The 17798-nt window shown below is 39.0% G+C and overlaps 1 protein-coding gene across 1 annotated transcript; it reads left to right on the forward strand.

Annotated features, from left to right (window-relative positions):
* The first annotated feature begins 1937 nt into the window (after positions 1-1937).
* GATM (glycine amidinotransferase) lies at positions 1938-17401 on the forward strand. Its single transcript, XM_033109164.1, has 9 exons — positions 1938-2285; positions 3695-3913; positions 9209-9404; positions 10411-10601; positions 11572-11709; positions 11849-12013; positions 13707-13770; positions 14228-14344; positions 16350-17401. Exons 1-9 carry the CDS (start codon positions 2217-2219, stop codon positions 16460-16462), a joined length of 1272 nt encoding a protein of 423 aa, XP_032965055.1. The 5' UTR covers positions 1938-2216; the 3' UTR covers positions 16463-17401.
* Positions 17402-17798: the final 397 nt, after the last annotated feature.

Here is a 17798-nt window from a genome sequence, read left to right on the forward strand (position 1 = left end):
GAAAACAGTTTGCCAGCTCCTCTGAATGTTAAACATGGAGTTACCGTATGATGCAACAATTCCACTCCTAGGTATGTATCTAGGAGGAATGAAACCATACATCAACACAAAAACTAACCTATTGCCAATGAGGGAGAAGAAGCCAAGAGTTCACAGTCTATTTCATTTTATCTGAAAAAAAATTTAAAAAGTAGCAATTAAAGACCAAGGAGTTCCCAAGTATCACCATAGATACTTTGCAGAGTTAGCCCAGTATTAGACAAATAAACAGTCTGGAAGACTTGTGCTTCCAATTGATGAGGTCAATCTAAAAATTGTTACACAATTTTTTTCAAGAGCAAAAAATAAATAATAAATAAATAAATAAGAAAAGGGGGGTGAGGAAAGTGCCTTAATTTGCTTTTATAGCAGTTGGACTGGTTTGGATGGCTCTATCCACACCCTTTTCCCTGGATTCCAAGAGATAATGGTATGTCCTATGGTTATAATAAGAGTTTTTCTTTATGTAAAACTTGATGCCTTGGCCTCATTATTTCCAGGCACTCCCAATTCTTACATCTGCAAAATTAAATGACTGTCTTTACTAAGCAGCATAAGGAGTCCTCAGATCTCAGACAGAAATGGTATAATGTCAGTACTATTTGTTATGTATACTTACTGTACCCTAAAATTCCTTTATTGAGGAGGAGCACATCTCTGGCCACCTGAAGTACTCTAAGAGAATTAGACCTTAGAGGTGGCTGAGTTTAATTGTCGGGAGAAGGTACTTTGTAAATTTTGAGAAATGTTAGGGATTTACCAAAGACTTCACTGGAAAGGTGAAGGAATTTGGTTACAGATCAGACAGCAAGTTCGTAACAGCTAAGGTAGGAACCTAGACTTACTGACTCCTTTCAGCCTGTTATCACATTTGTCCTCCATAATTGTTGGAGCTGGTACAATATTACCTCATATTCATATAGCTCTAATGCCACACCAAGTTCTGCACATACGCTCTCTCCTTTTGGCCCTCCAAAGCCTGTGTGCTAGGGACAATAAATGCAATTGTTCTCCCTTCAAGGATAAGAAGATTGCCACTCAGGAAGACGCACGGTAGTCTATAACGGAGTCAAAACTAGAACCCAGTTCTCCCAATTTCATCTGCACAGATCTTTCCACCATGCCATCCTGTTTGGTGTCCTTTATCAGTGAACTTTGGAAAACAAGTTTGAGACACCAGAATTAAAAAGACAGCTCCTTAAAAATAAATACATACTTTGTAGGTACAAAAATGAAAGTTTCAAAAATCCCTCTGCCGCCTCTCCTGCTAGGAACTTAAACGTTAGCGTTTTCTAGTTTTGCACAAATCCACAGCAATGAACACTTTGCACTGTTCAGGGAACTACTTTTCTAACAAACATATCCTTATCAAATTGAAATAAAAATTTAAATACATGAAATGGAAGGGAAGAAACTGTGTAGTCCTCCCTTATTCTCCTAGCCCGCATTTATCTCTGTTTTCATGATTTAGTTTCTCAAGCCAGGGGCACATGGCCAACCACTATTTGAAATGGCAAACATTCCAAAGGACACCTAACAGATTAGTGGGTGGAAAGCGAAGCGCCCGGGGGAGCGGATGACCTGAATTCCAGACGGAGTCCGCTTCAGTCTCAATCCCTGTGTTGCCCTAAGCAGCCCCCTAAACTTTAGGTGCTTTCGCTTACTGTATTCTGAGTGGACTGGGTCATTGCACACAGAGGAATTCATATATGTGATTGTATTCACGCTTTGCATACTTACATCCACAAATGTAAATAAAAAACAACAGCTGCAGATACTATCACATTTACTTTGTCAGAAGTCGCGTTCTCCTCCCCTTCCCTAAGACACTCGTGGGCCTCCTTCGGCGGATCTGGGCGGGGCTTCTCCTAGCGCAGCAGAAGTCGGTGTGTGGATTGACTGGCTATAAAAATTGGGAGGCCCGCAGACTTGACCCTGCGCGTCCCTAACCGTTGCTAATTCGGGGCGGCCCCGCGCACCAGCCTGCGCTCCGCGGGCCCGGCCACCTGTTCTGGGCAGCCAATGGGCGCGCGGGGGGGCGACCCAGGCGGGGCGAGGCTACAAAAGGCGCGTGCCGCGCACCCAAACACCCCGCTGCGGGCGCACTCTTGGGAGGTCGGACAGACGCGGCCCAGCGCCAGGACCATTCGGCTCGGGGACCAGCCGGGCGCGGAGCGATGCTGCGGGTGCGGTGTCTGCGCGGTGGGAGCCGCGGCGCCGAGGCAGTGCACTACATCGGGTCTCGGGTGCGTGCGCCGCCAGCCTTCTTCCTTCGTTTTCCCCAGCCAGCATTGTTTGGCCACGTCTCTTCTAGTCTCCCTTAGAAGCTCGGCTTCAAGAGCCTTTGCTGGCGGCAGGGAGCTTGATGGTATCCCCGTTGGGGCCACACCCTGTGGACACAGTGGCTCTCTGCGTCTGGGACTGCGGTGGCCGTTAGCTCAGGGGGTGCCACCCTCCCCAACCGGACCTCGATTTGCTCCACGGATCTTGCGTCCCGGAGTGCGGGGGTGGGACGACAACTAACACATTTCAGTAAAAGGGTGGTGTTATTGGGGTTCTTTGTCTTGGGTGGGCGTAGGTTAGGCAAGCGTCTGGGTGGATGGACGGGAAAAGAGGCAACATGTGAATCGGGGACCGAGAGGGAGCAAGCAGGCCCACTCCCAAGTGTAACATGGAGTCCTGAGTTTCGAGAGGAGTTGGAGCGAGTTCGGTCTGCACGCAGAGTTTCTGCTGGGCCCGCCCTCGGCTTCCCTGGTTTGGGAGCGCGAGCCTGCAGACCCTTCCTACGTAGCTCCTAAAACAGGAATAGCAGGGCAGTTTGGCTCCCCCCAGCAAATGGTTCCATAACAGCTGTCACTCTCCCCACCCTGCCTTCCCCTCCTGCCTCCTTCCTAAGGCTTTTAACAGAGTGGGATAGAGATTTGGGCACTTGAGATTGGCTCTGTGAGTGAGGGACTCTCCCTGCTCTAGATTTTTATAGGCCCTGCATTTTCAAAAGGCTGTTTTGAAGTTCTTAGATCTCCTTTCTAGTTGTTTAAATTTGTGCCTGGGTTAATCATTATCTTGGCTATGGGACGTGGACCATCTGTAAAATGGAGCAGATGGCACTTGGTCATTCTCAGTATTGAAGTGCCAAAGAATGTGAAGTGTCAGCGATGAAAAAATTTTTCGTTTGAAGCTGATTATTCTGAAAGATAAGGTCCTTTACATATTTTCAATTGGGGAAAAAAATCTAATATTGGTAACCTTTGTTTGATACTGAAGGGGAAAAGAAATATGGAGCAGCTTTCCATGGTTTTCTGGGAAGAGGGTGACCCATCCCCTGCAGAAATGTTGCCTAAAGTTTGATTGCAGAAAACCATTCTGAGATATAAATGTGGGGTGTAGGGTCTTTGGGGACAAAATTTTCTAAGGGGTTTTAAAGAGTTATGCCACTTAGCATAACATATCAGACGATAACGTGTAAATAAATAGAAAGGTAAAACTCACCTGTAACCCCACTATCCACTTATAAACTAACATCTTGGTTTACACTCTCCAAAAGGATTTTAAATGTCTCACTGTGTTATCCTGGGTTTTCTTCCCACCTCCACTTCTCCCTCCCCATGAAGTACTCTATAAGACTACACAATAATCTTTTCTTTTTTCTTGGAAGCTTGGAAGAACCTTAACAGGATGGGTGCAGCGAACTTTCCAGAGCACCCAGGCAGCTACAGCTTCGTCCCGGAGTTCCTGTGCAGCTGATGACAAGGCCACAGATCCTCTGCCCAAGGACTGCCCTGTCTCCTCATACAACGAATGGGACCCCTTAGAGGAAGTGATAGTGGGCAGAGCAGAAAACGCCTGCGTTCCACCGTTCACCGTGGAGGTGAAGGTAAAACAAGGGTGTTCACGTGTCTGAAGCAGGTTGATGCCGCCTCTTCTGCCTTGGCTCCCACTTTCTCCTGTGTAACTGCTTTTGCATTAGCTTACTACAGAGGCACCACATCCAGTGGCTGATTTTAAGTTATCTCCCTTGGCATCTCTGCAGGATTCAGCACTATGTACACAAATGATAAATAACTCCTTCCTTTGGATTCTGAGAGACTCCTTTCTGGGGATTTTATATTAGTTCTCTAGCTATTCCTCACATCTGTCTTCACTGTCTGTGGTGTTGGAGTTGAACAGAATTTCACTTTTGGCCCTCTTCTATTACGTAGCTGTTCTCAAAGCTTCAAATCCCACCTCCACTCTGGTCCAGATTTCTCTCCTAAACTCTGTCCAGATCTACACATCAAACTCTTTACTACATATTGCCACAGGACCTCAGACTTGGCACACCTTGAATTCAACTGCCAGTCACTCTGCTAAACAGGACTGCCTTCATTTTTTCCTTTCAGTTTTTGGCATTCCTATTTACTCAAGCTGAAACACCAGAGTCATCTTTGATTTCTATTTCAGTCGCATCCTCCACATCCATTCTCCAGGATCTAACAAGCCTTGTGTCAAAATGAGCCTTGCCTCCAGGCCTCTGCTGCTGCTTTAGGACAGGGTCTAATGCCTGGACTAGTGCAGTTCATGCCTAACGGGTCTCCCCACATTGCTCTTCTTTCCATACCGTCTTCCAAAGTTTGATCATGTCACTCATCTTGCTCTTATCACTCCTCTATTTTCCACCTACACACACACACACACACACACACTCTTAGGATAAAGTCCTCGTGGTATTCAAGATCCTTCACAATCTGGCTCTTGTTTGCCTTTTCAGGATTCCCCATTGCACCCACTGATTCATTTAGAGATGTGTTAGTATGGCAGGTTAGCAGATGTTCATCCCTGTTTAGGTCTCTCTCACCTCTAATATTTCACTCTGGTTTTCAGCAGACTTTGTAAGATTACCATGTAAGCAGCCAAACTAGACTACAAACTGTTCCCCAAACGAGCCTCATGCCTTCACTCCTCTCTAGGTCTCTTCCACCCATCTTTCCCGCACTCCTCTAACTACCACCTAGTACCAATGGCACTTTCCACAAGGCCTTAGAGGATTTCCCTGTAACAAGTAATACCTCCCTTTTTAAAAACTCCTAGTGTCCTTCATTTGTAATATTCTGTGGCCAGGGCCTCCATGCTTTGGTGTTCAAGTTGTATACTGGTGTTCAAGTTGTATACTGTAAGGATCCCATATCTAAGGGACTGCCATTAACATTGTAGACACAGCCTTAGCTTCCATTAATAATGGGTTACAAATGTATCTTCAGTGTACTTAAGTTCTTCTGAAATATTTACATTTGTATTTATAATGTGGATGGAGGAAATAAGTTGTTGCATGATTGTCATCAGCATCAGTAAAGTTGCCTACCTTGTCGAAGGGCTCTAGAGGTATTAGCACAAAATAACCTAGCATTTAGAGAGATGCAATGTCACACAGAAACAAGTATCTTATGCTAACCAATTGACAAGGCAATTAAAATGAAGTGCCAGGAGAACTAAGGAAAAAACAATGACCAAGTGCTGAATAGTTAGGAAGTCTTCTTGAAGAAAATTATTCTTGAGTTAGACCTTGAAGACAGAATAACAGAAAAAGTAATAACTTCTAATTATTCTGAAACTACCTTTGGTTCTGGTATTTGAAATTTGATGAACAGGTTAATTTAGATGTTATCCACATGTTTTAAAAGGCATGATCTTTTTTAAGTTTTTCTTGGAAAGATGTCCCATCCCCTATCCATTTTAATTGGGTGAAATTAAATGTAAAATTCAGGCAATAGTTTATCTTCCTACTTGTCTTTAAAATTATTGAGTTTTATGCCATGTGATCTTATGGAATCGGAATTCTCAGACATTATTTTGAGTTTTTTTGTCCCTTGATTTATGACTTGAGACATTGTAATTTCATGGACTTATGGGAATTGTACATGTTGAAGTCAGGAGACCAGGATTGGATTAGGTACCATGTTTCCCCAAAAATAAGACCTAGCCGGACAATCAGCTCTCATGCATGTTTTGGAGCAAAAATTAATATAAGACCCAGTCTCATATTTTGGTAAAATAAGACAGTCTTATATTAATTTTTGCTCCAAAAGATGCATTAGAGCTGATTGTCCAGCTAGATCTTATTTTCGGGGAAACACGGTATTTGATAAAGCTTGTTAGCTAGTCTCAGTTAATCAGCTCTTTGACCTTGTGCAAAATTTCACAAATTTCTGGGCCTGAGTAAAATGAAGATATTAAAAAGTTTGCTACCTACCTATCAAGATTAAATATAAAGGTAAAAGTTTACATGTTAAGTATTTTAAAGGGCAAAACATAACTCATAGTTGTATGGAACCAGTTTGTTAATTACATTAAAAAGTACATTGGGGGTGTAATGGTTGTAGATAATAGTAGCATTAGCAGTATTGATTTCATTCGTTTGTGTGGTTATTTCTGCTTTATGCCACATACTGAACTAGATATTGAGGGAGAGGAAAGTAATTCTAAGATATGCATGGCCCCTGGAAGGCAAGGCCTTACCTTCTAGTTGGAGGAAAATGACACAGATGTATTAATCAGTTTTGGGAACAATGAAAGATAAAACAATATAGTGAACTGTTTATATTAAAGCATAAAATATGATGAAAGTGCTAGAGAAATTTTATGGGAATGAGGAACACATATCAGGAAGCACAATTTTTAAAAGCTACATGGCTGCTTTTTTCTGCAAAACATAGTAAATACTTTCCACCAAATATATGCCTTTTGTTCTGCTTTTGTCCTTTTTTTTTTTAAGGGGGCGTGTTGGGGAACACTGTGTTTCTCCAGGGCCCATCAGCTCCAAGTCGTTGTCCTTCAATCAATCTAGTTGTGGAGAGCGCAGCCCAGCTCCAAGTCCAGTCGCCATTTTCAGGCTTCAGTTGCAGGGCCCACAGCCCACCATCCCATGGGGGAATTGAACTGACAATGTTGTTGTTGAGAGCTCACCCTCTAACCAACTGAGCCCCTCCAGAAGCTCAGTGGCAACTCGGATGTCTTATCTAGTTGTGGAGGGCACAGCTCACTGGCCTATGTGGGAACTGAACTGGCAATCCTGTTGTTCAGAGCTCACGCTCTAACCAACTGAGCCATCAGGCCAGCTGCTTTTGTCTTTTTTAATAAAGCCCATGATAAAGGACCTTATATAAAATACAAAATCGATCTAAGTTAATGTAATATGTTTGCAGCTGGACAAATAAGAAATTTTACTGAGATTTCCTAGCCTTCCAAAAACAGTTTTGAAATCCATTTGGCAAAACACCCCCACCAAAGATTTTAGGTTCTGAAAGACTACAAAGTTTCTAGGAATGCAGCCACATCTCTGCAACATTATTTAAAACATCATATGCTAAGCATTTAACATAGTGTTTTTTATCTTGCAGACACTTGGTAAATAATTACTAACTCATTTAGCAGGGTTATAAAGGAAACGTAAATAGTTACCAAGTATCCCTTGGAAAATGTAATGTGCCCTGACCATTAAGGACTTTGTCCAACCTTAGAATATGAGCTATACAAGGAAACTCACACTTGTTCAAACAACTTTTTTCTCCCAGGGAAGTTTATATTTATCAAGGCATGCTGCACTCTGCACAGTCACACAGGATACTTTGGAATGTGCCCGGCAAGACACCATGGCTGTGTATCTGCTGTAACCCAGTGTTAAATTGTCAAAGGCTTCTTGTCCCTCCGTGGACTGTAAGAGATGTGCGTGGCATGAGAAGGAGGAAGTGGTGAATGGATGTAGTACCAGGATGTGTCTGAGAGGAATATAAAGAGTCATTATTATCCTCTCCGTGGGGTTGCTGCTGCAGGACTTCCGAGGCGTAGAAAACAGTGGAGGACTTTTGTTTTGTTTTTTAAAAGAGTGGACTGATCTTAAAAAGTACTCAAATTTTTTAAACAGATAACATTTTTCATGGGCCAGAAATTGTTTCCCTATAGGTCTTCAAAAGTAAAGCAACTCATAATTTAGACGGGTCAGCAAACTTTATCTGTTTGGGATCAGATAATAAATATTTCAGATTTTGCAGACCATAAGGTCTCTGTCACAGCTACTCAACTCTGCCATTGTAGTGCAAAAGCAACTATAATGATACAAGGAAATATTTTTTAAATACCTGCTTGAAACATTTTTTAGAAACTTAAAATATATAAATGTACATTGCTTTGCCACCTTTTAATGAAGGTCCAAGGCTTTTTCTTAGCATTTGGATCTTCTCATTGGAATTCTGCTTTATCTATCTTGATAAATTACATCCATATGCATCACCTACATTTCCCAGTGTATTTCTTTAAATTGAGAACTTAGCTACATGCAAAATAATATCAATGAAGAATCCTTCTAGATTTTTATACTTTTGGAAAATGGATATTTTACAGTTGTACCTGTCCTGATTCAACAGTAATTTTTAGCAAATTGAGCCTTTTTTAAAGCATTCCACTGTTGTCCATTCAGTTGTCTTTTAAAATGCATATAACTCTTGGTCACTTTCTAAATGTTAAGCTTTTTTTTAGCTACTAAATATTTGTGAATTCATCTGTCAGGTCACTTTCTTCTATGGCATAAGGACCTGCAGCAATATGAGAGCCTGGATGGATTGGGGAGAGGAAAGGTGTGGTGGGGTGAGACGCATTGGCAGGGGAGGGTAGGAAGCACCAAAGGCAGACTTGCACCACCGCACAATTCTGCCTCGTGGTAATTCTGTTGGATGGGGAAAATCAATAATGGGCTTTCAAGAAAAACAAAGCATGTATGAGAGCATATCCCTAACCTTTAAGGAGGCATGTCTTATTTTCCTACAAAATATCATAAAGTGCATTGAGACTAACAGGAGCACCCATCTCTTGTTTTGTCTATGAAGCATGTAAAAACTGGCCCAAGAGGATTCGAGGCCTCTTGGAGGGTAGACATGGTGCGAGTGGTAGAGCATGAGATCTCAGCCAGAAGAAACAAAAAGGTCTTAAAACATCAAGGGGATTTAGAGTTCTTCACTCAACAAATATTGAATGTCTGCCCAGAGGGGCACTGGGCTCAGTGCTGGGGATCAACACTGGACAAGACACGGTTTTAGTCTCAATTCTGTTAAGTTATATAAATCTTGGTTCACTGCCTATGAACCTATCATGAGTTATATTTTTCTCCTATAAGTTTTCATTTACTTTCTCCTGCTTCTAGGCCAACACATATGAAAAATACTGGCCATTTTACCAGAAGCATGGAGGCCATTCTTTTCCCAAAGATCATTTGAAAAAGGCTGTTGCTGAAATCGAAGAAATGTGCAATATTTTAAAAATGGAAGGAGTGACAGTGAGGCGGCCTGACACTATTGACTGGTCGTTAAAGTATAAAACTCCTGATTTTGAGTCTACGGGTAAGTGATATCAGATACCTAAGCTGCTAGTGTCTTAATTTTTAATTTCTTAATGTATAAGGAGAAAACTGTTAATTTCTCAGTGATTCCTTTGTTTTAATAATCCTTTAAAACTTTAAAGATTATTTAGGAACAGTTTGGTTCTTTTGATATGATTAAGATGTACACATTCAACACTCCATTGTAAACCTGAAATCTCTGCAAAAGAGGCAGTTTTTCTAAACTTTATGGTAATTTCCTCATATAAGAACAGCAGATTCTATCAAATTTTCCTCAAGAACAGAAGTTAAGAGAGGAACAGAAACATTTCCGTTTTTTTACCTGACACTGCTACAAGATTGTTCTTATGCCTGAGTTCAGTGTTCGAATTGTTCTAGAAGCGATCCTCAGCCCAATTTTTATCTGGTGGTACTGATGTTCCCTGAAGAACTCTGTTTCTGTGTAGCAATAAAAGTTTATAAAAGGTGAAAATTTGGTGGTTCAAGACCGTTTTGAACAAGGACCTTATTGTTTCATTTTCTTTTCTCTCTTTTTTTTTCTGTTTGGCTTCAGCATTCTCACACAGAATTCATGTTAACAATCTAGTACCATGTTTCCCTGAAAATAAGACCTAGCTGGACAATCAGCTCTAATGAACCTTTTGGAGCAAAAATTAATAGAAGACCCAGTGTTATTTTACTATAATATAAGACCCAGTATTACATTACATTGTGTTATGTTATATTATATTATATAAGACTGGGTCTTACAGTAAAATAAGACCGGGTCTTATATTAATTTTTGCTCCAAAAGATGCATTAGAGCTGATTGTCTGGCAAGGTCTTATTTTCGGGGAAACACAGTATGTATCATTAAATGTTTTTTCCATTTGCGCATAATTATGTATATTCACACATACAGATTTTCTGTAATTTTTTTTTTAACTGAAAAATGGGATCGTACTATATAGACATGTCTGTCTTGGAAATCAGCCTCACTGAGGTTGTGGAACTTTTTGGTCGGACAGGTTTATATGGTGCGATGCCTCGAGACATCCTGATAGTTGTGGGGAACGAGATTATCGAGGCTCCCATGGCGTGGCGCGCTCGCTTCTTTGAGTACCGCGCATACCGATCAATTATCAAAGACTACTTCCACCGTGGTGCCAAGTGGACAACAGCTCCTAAGCCCACAATGGCTGATGAACTTTATGACCAGGTAAGTCCCTAATTATAGGCAAGCATATTAGTAACTTTTCTAAATAATCCACAGAGAGTGAGATGAAGATTCTCAGATATCTTGTATTTGTTAATGCATTTCAGAAACTGAGAGCCTCACCTACTTTTTAAAAAAATGATGGTTCTATGATGAAGAATAAATGATACTGTGATACTAATAGTAATAGTAATAATAGCTAACACTTATTCGGTGCTTATTATGTGCCAGGTCTTGAGCTCAGTGCTTTCTTTACATCCTTAGTCCTGTTTATACATCATAATACCCCCATGAGGGAGTAGTATCATTCTATTACTGGGAGGAAAACTTGCCTAAAGGCACACAGCTATTCATTACTGGAGACAGAAAAATCTCTAGGCTGAACTCCATTCTCTTCTTTTAGAAAAAGAGTTTGGTCTGCAAGCCAAATTCACAGTAAACAGAAGTATATTAGTAGATCACTTACTATTTGATCATTTATAGAAAGAATCAAAAATCAAAATGTCTTCTAGGGGTTTAAAGACAGAAATAAGTAATAAATTCATTCCACCACACCCGATCAAATTTGGCAGGGGAAGCATGGCATCTCATTTTATGGTAAGAGTTAGGCTCAGAACCAAATGCCTTTTCTAAAAGAACAGACTGACTTCATCTTGTTGACTTTCAATATTGTAGGTAGTAGCTACATAAATCAGTGTATGGGGTCACGGAATATTTTCAGAATCATTACTGCCTCTGTACCGCTTGCTTCTAAGTATCAGGAAATTGCTGTCATGCCTAGTTTTTAAATTTTTTACTTTTTTGGTTTGGTTAGCATGGACCTACATTCTCCTCATGCATGTTTTGGTCGAGAACAGGGTAGCAATATTTTGGGAAATGATGACGTTAAGCTAATTTTCTTAGTAGTGAATGTCCTATAAATAATTTCCTCATGAACCAATGCACTGTGTGTGTTCATTCTTGTTCCAATTAGGATTACCCCATTTATTCTGTAGAAGACAGACACAAATTGGCTGCTCAGGGAAAATTTGTGACAACTGAGTTCGAGCCATGCTTTGATGCTGCTGACTTCATTCGAGCTGGAAGAGATATTTTTGCACAGAGAAGCCAGGTTGATAAAGGCTGCCTCTGAAATTTCACACTTTATTGCTATATTTTCAATTTCCAAATTAAAATTCTTTCATCCTATTTTTAGTTATCTAAAGATAGAACTAAATCTTTATAGCGTTACGTCTTCCTTTTATTTTCAGGTTACAAACCACCTGGGCATTGAATGGATGCGTAGGCATCTTGCTCCAGACTACAGAGTACATATCATCTCCTTTAAAGACCCCAATCCAATGCATATCGATGCTACCTTCAATATCATTGGACCTGGTCTTGTGCTTTCCAACCCTGACCGACCATGTCACCAGGTAAGGGAGTTCTTAGGACTCTGCAAAAGTAATAGAGTCTAGCAACTGAAGTAATTTCCCCTTTATTGTAAGCACTTCCGTGCTTCCTAATGTTTCTAAATGACAAAGTCAGCAACGTTCAACATTATTATGATCAAAAATTGGATTACTTATGCTATATTTACTACAAGATGTCCAACACTCAGAAATATAAAGTGTATCAGACTTTGGCTGCTTGCTGCTGCCAAAGCATCAAGTTTTTGCCGTTGTGTATGTTTTCTGTCAGAGTCATATTACAGTAGTTCCCCCTTATCTGTGGGGGAATATGTTGCAAGACCCCCTGTAGATGCCTAAAACCTATAGTACAGAACCTTATATATACTGTTTTTTCCTGTACATACTTGTATATACCTATAATAAAGCGTAATTTATAAATTGGGCACAGTAAGAGATTAACAACAATAACTAATAATAAAATAGAACAATTATAATGACATAAAAGTTAAGTGAATATGATCTCTCTCTCTCTCTCTCTCTCTCTCTCTCTCTCTCTCTCTCTCTCTCTCTCTATCTTTCTCTTGAAATACTTGGAATTTTCCATTTAATATTTTTGGACCCTGGTTGATCACAGGTAACTAAAACCATGGAAACGAATACTGTGGATAAGGGGAATTAGTGTATCTCATAATTTGCAGCCAAGGTTCCACAGCAGCTAAATTGCAAACAAGAAGACCCCTGCATGTCTAGGGCAATGCCAGTGGGAAGGGAGTGTCTTCTTCCCTCTCCAGTGGGTCAGTGGGTTAGGCCCACCCTGTGGGAGGAGCAGAGCCGCTGCACTGCAGCTGGTGTGTTCCCATCACTTCTACCTGCTGCCCTCTACATCCAGTTGGGTGATGAATGATTTTGTGTTATTTGCTAGGCTGCAGTACATCTTTTTAAAATCACTAATTTACCATGTGACTCTTTATTTTTAGCCCATATATTTAGACCCAGTGATCAAGATTACTTATTCATTTCATTTTAATATAATTCATTGATATAGGAAGTGGGTGTGTGAACATAGGGATGGCTAAATTACAATAAATAGGTCACTAAGGACAATTATGGTTCTTTGGGAATACAACCCTAACATACATCTTTATACCACGGTCATGGATATAAAATGATGGACTATGAAGTGGATGCACTATGGGTTTGACACAGTCACATGCAGGGAACATCTTGTTTACAGTTCAGCTGCAGTGGAACCTTGGCTGCAAGTTATGAGACATAGTAATTCCCCTTATACATGGTTTTCTTAATACTAAAATAGTTAAGAAATATTTTCATTTTCTTTATTGAGAAATTCTCAAGGAAAGTATCTTTGATATTTTATTTATTTATTTATTTATTTATTTATTTTATTAGTTTCAAGTGATCTTTGGTATTTTAAAATCTCTGACCTGAGAAAAGCCAAGAATATTTTTTAAAACTTTAACATTTCTGTTACTTTTTAACTTTAATCTGATAATCTGGGAATTTTATGTACATTTTTATTAGGATTCCGATAAAATTATCCAAATGTCTTAAAATTTTAATTTCTTTATTTTGACAGTTGAGAAAACAGCTTCTCAAAAAGAATTAATTATAAGGGCTATCAGAGACAAAGAGTAATAAAAATAATACATGTAGATTTAAGCCTCTTTGGTTTTTGTTTTCTTTTTTGGTCTTTCAGATTGATCTTTTCAAGAAAGCCGGATGGACCATAGTTACTCCTCCAAAACCAGTCATCCCAGATGGTATGTTTACTTTTAATATTCATAGATTAAAATGAGTACTTCAGTAACCCAGGATCTTTCCCCTATAAACAGCACCCAAATTTTAGTAATTTAAAGAAAATATTTCCCCGGTAAGGAGTAAACTGGTGCCGGGACTACGGATACTAGAACAAGACTGGACTCGTGTTCACAACCTCTCCTTCCATAGAAAATGAGAGTGAGAAGATGGGAAAAATCAGTATGTCACATAAAGCAAGAAATGACTTTTTAAAGAAAATGAGGTGAAATCCAAATGTGTAATGAGTATAGATTGATTCATAACATTTATAGATAAACTGTCTTAAGGTTAAAATAAAATTTCGCAGGGGAAGTGAACTACTGAAAGAATGAACTGTCACTTTAATATTCTTCACTTTCAAATCCTCGCTTTTAACAAAAGTGATAGCATACATGACTTAAAAATTGTGGCTATTTTTAGATCACCCACTCTGGATGTCATCCAAATGGCTTTCCATGAATGTCTTAATGCTAGATGAAAAGCGTGTTATGGTGGATGCCAATGAAGTCCCGATTCAAAAGATGTTTGAAAAGCTGGGTATGTACAATAAATGAAACATATTGTCATACGTGGAAATATTAAATGAGAAGAACTGAAGAAATGACACGCTAGGTCTGACGTATGCTTTATCTAATTCCTTTTCTGTTCCGTTTAGAGATATTATTTCACAGATGGACAATATTTTTGTTTTCAACAATCATACTCTGAAAAAGTTGGAGCTGCATCCCAGCTCCTCAGGCTCCCCTAGCAACCGTCTTGTACAACTTACCCAAGCTCCTGGTGCCCATGTGTGGAGAACTACCCCTTTGTAGATGAGCATATAGATTATTCAGCCCTTTCACAAACAAGAAATTGTTGAGGGTCCTTTAAAGTAATTTAATTGTCGTTACATATTTTAAAGGACTTATAAGGGTACAGATACAGAAGTGACTTATATGTGTGATAAGCACAGGGAACAAAGTGGAATGCAATAGAGGATGTTACTCAACTTTGAACTACAAAGCAGAACTGGTTTTTACTTGGGTGGGAGTATGCTTATCCTGATAGTCAAAATTTAGACCAGTTATTCTAATACTATTGAGCAAAGTGTTGAAAGAAAGGATTTTCATAGGACTGTTACATAGCGTACAGATGTATGATGATCACTCTTAATATACTTGCTGTATCCTAAGTGTCAAATAAAGCCTGTAGTACACTTGTAATTGAGTCATGCTTTCATTGACATCTTATATTTCAGGTGTACTGCCCAGAAAAAATTGTTTGACCCTTTGACACATCCCACTTTAATGTATTTTCAGTTCAAAAGGATTGGCCTTTCAGGTGTAGGTTGAGCCCAGTCTAATGATTTAACCCCTAATGCTGTACTACATTTTTTGTGGGGTTTTTTTTTTTTTTTTTTTGCTTTCATTAAATAACCTAATTGCTTAGATTCCATTTCTTTGTCCATTAAGTTTTATTGTTTCTCAACTTAAAATATTATTGAGTACCAAAGATCTAATTTATCATTTTGTTTATAACAAAGTCTTTTCAGGCACAGAGAACTTGTTAAAGCAAACATTTTCAAGCACCTGAATTCTCTCCAATTCAGCATTAATATGGATCTGACAATCTGAATAAGATAAATACATCTGTCTATCATGAAACATATGCTTGTGATTAAAAGTCCACTCCTTATCCCGCCCCACTCCTTACCTCTGTCCAATCCTTATTCTTACTCTTCAGAGCCCTGCTCAGTCTCACTTTCTCAGAAAAGTCTTTCTAGATGCTCCTACTGCCTTCCCCTCCCTCAGTATACCAAAGGACCCTTTAGTGATTCTGTAGCTTATCTTTCTCCTCCAAATAATGGGTTCCCTGAGGGAGGAAAATAGATTTTCTTTTAAAAACCCCATTATGCCAAACACAACAGATTTTTTCTAAATACTGTTGGATGACTGGACCATGCATGGCATAGCCACGTCAATACAAATAGTGCCAGATTAAACTAATTAATTGTCTGAGTAGCTTTGGCACCTAGATAACGATATAGCCCAGATATTAAAATATGAGCTCTGTTCCATTGTTTTCTTAAAGTGACCTGGTAAAGTTAATCATTTCAGATAAATTCTACTTATATGTGAGTAGGTAAAGTCAACTTTTCAGGTTGGCTGAATTATACTTTTCCTCCTAAATTAATGTGGTAGAATTAGAAACAGTGACAAAATAGTTAAAGCATAATTCTAAAAGGCCTTGAAATTTTAGTGCTTGATCATTTTTGAACATTTGACAGACGCATCTGCTCATCCTAACTATTGACTTGTGAATAGTCAATAGCACAAAATCGACTTCAGAGATTCTGCTGACTTCTTTGTGAAGGTTTCATATTAGCAGTGGAATAGATCAGATGAAATATAATTGATAAAAATAAAATTGAAAGACTGTCCTGGGTTGGGGTCGACTGAAGGATTCAAACCACAGGATTCCTACCCATCTTTAGGCTTACTGTCTATAGGAAAATCTTCATGTGAGTCTATCTAACTGGTCACGTCTCTCTCTTTGGATGTAGGTATCAGTACCATTAAGGTTAACATCCGTAACGCCAATTCTCTGGGAGGAGGCTTCCACTGCTGGACCTGCGATGTCCGTCGCCGAGGCACCCTACAGTCCTACTTTGACTGACCACCTACGATGGAGCTTGTGGCTTGGCCCAAATAAACCTAGGAAGCGTAGGGACAAGGTTCATTCACCTGCTTTAAAAAGTGCATGAACTGTAGGGCTTTAAAGAATCATATCCTTAACAGGGGTCTTACGCCTGGTTTATTTTTATTCCTTTGATATAAGGGAAATAACTTGTGGTAGGTCTCACTCTCTACTCCTGAATTTATTTGCTATTTGGCTTCAAGCATAAAAACTTGGTGAATGCGCACCAAGACAAAAATTAATCGTTTGGGTAAGTTGACCGCTAATATTTAACCATCTACCTCTGTTTTTTAATTTTCTTCCCAAAAGGCAGCTTGAACTATTGGTCCTAATCTTCATTTTTTTTTTCCTTTTTTTTACTTTTTCGCTAGTCTTGAAATGTTTGTATCACTCCTTTTTTTCTGAATGAGAGAAAGACTTGGGATGTATACAGATCTTAAGTAGAACTAGATAATTGTCTCTTTTTCTAATAAGTAATTTTGGTAATTTTTAATTTTTGTTTTTAAAAGAATAACCTAGATTATACAAATATTTAAGTGAATTTTCCATAAATTTTTTTAATATTCTCATATCAATACTGGTGGTATTTGCTACTAAAACATCTCTTCATTCAACTTACCTCATTTCAAGTGATTTATTTTAATCTTTTTCTTCTCTGGCTAAAATTTTACAGAAATAGTGCAATAGGATATAACTATCAGTTTCCATCTCTAAATTATGATGTTTGGTATCTAGTGGATACATTGCATCCATTGGTAATCTAAGACTTGTTTACAGATATGCAAATTATTTAAAGTGCAAACTTTAAAAGCATTAAAAAAACTAATGGAGGTAAAACCTACATGCGATGTGAAATAATTTTAATGTTGAATACTGTACATGTATTTTTATTCTAATAAACTTGTGTTATGGAATGGATTTTATCAGAGTTTGGTATCAATCTAAGTGTTTTGAGCATAGATAAATTAGAGGATGTAATGTAGCTCTTGAGACAGAATTCTGATGCTCTGAAATAATCAATATGTTTGTCCCTAGTAGATAAAAATTTAAACCTAACACTTGTATTTAGAAATATTTAGCAAAATCAAATTTTATTTATTAATTTACTCATTCAAAAATATCTGAATATAAGGGATTCATCCTAGGCCTCAGAAAAGAGTCTCCATTCTCAAGATGCTAAATGTTTTGACTCATGAAAAATCTGGGGGGCAGAGGAGATGTACTTAAAAGTGAGTCAAGGGTTTTGACCATGCCCTTGCCAACACCTTTAATTTGTTTGTATCCTGGTATCCTTTTTTGTCTGCCACAGAAACAC

This window comes from Rhinolophus ferrumequinum, chromosome 6 (assembly GCF_004115265.2).
Source record: "Rhinolophus ferrumequinum isolate MPI-CBG mRhiFer1 chromosome 6, mRhiFer1_v1.p, whole genome shotgun sequence".
In the NCBI taxonomy this organism is placed as follows: Eukaryota; Metazoa; Chordata; class Mammalia; order Chiroptera; family Rhinolophidae; genus Rhinolophus; species Rhinolophus ferrumequinum.

Bases quoted from the DNA above. Each gene is read 5' to 3' on its own strand.
- GATM (XM_033109164.1), top strand. From the start codon at position 2,217: ATGCTGCGGGTGCGGTGTCTGCGCGGTGGGAGCCGCGGCGCCGAGGCA. The intron at 10,602-11,571 runs GTAAGTCCCTAA...TGTTCCAATTAG, and splicing joins CTGATGAACTTTATGACCAG to GATTACCCCATTTATTCTGT. The intron at 12,014-13,706 runs GTAAGGGAGTTC...TTGGTCTTTCAG, and splicing joins CTGACCGACCATGTCACCAG to ATTGATCTTTTCAAGAAAGC.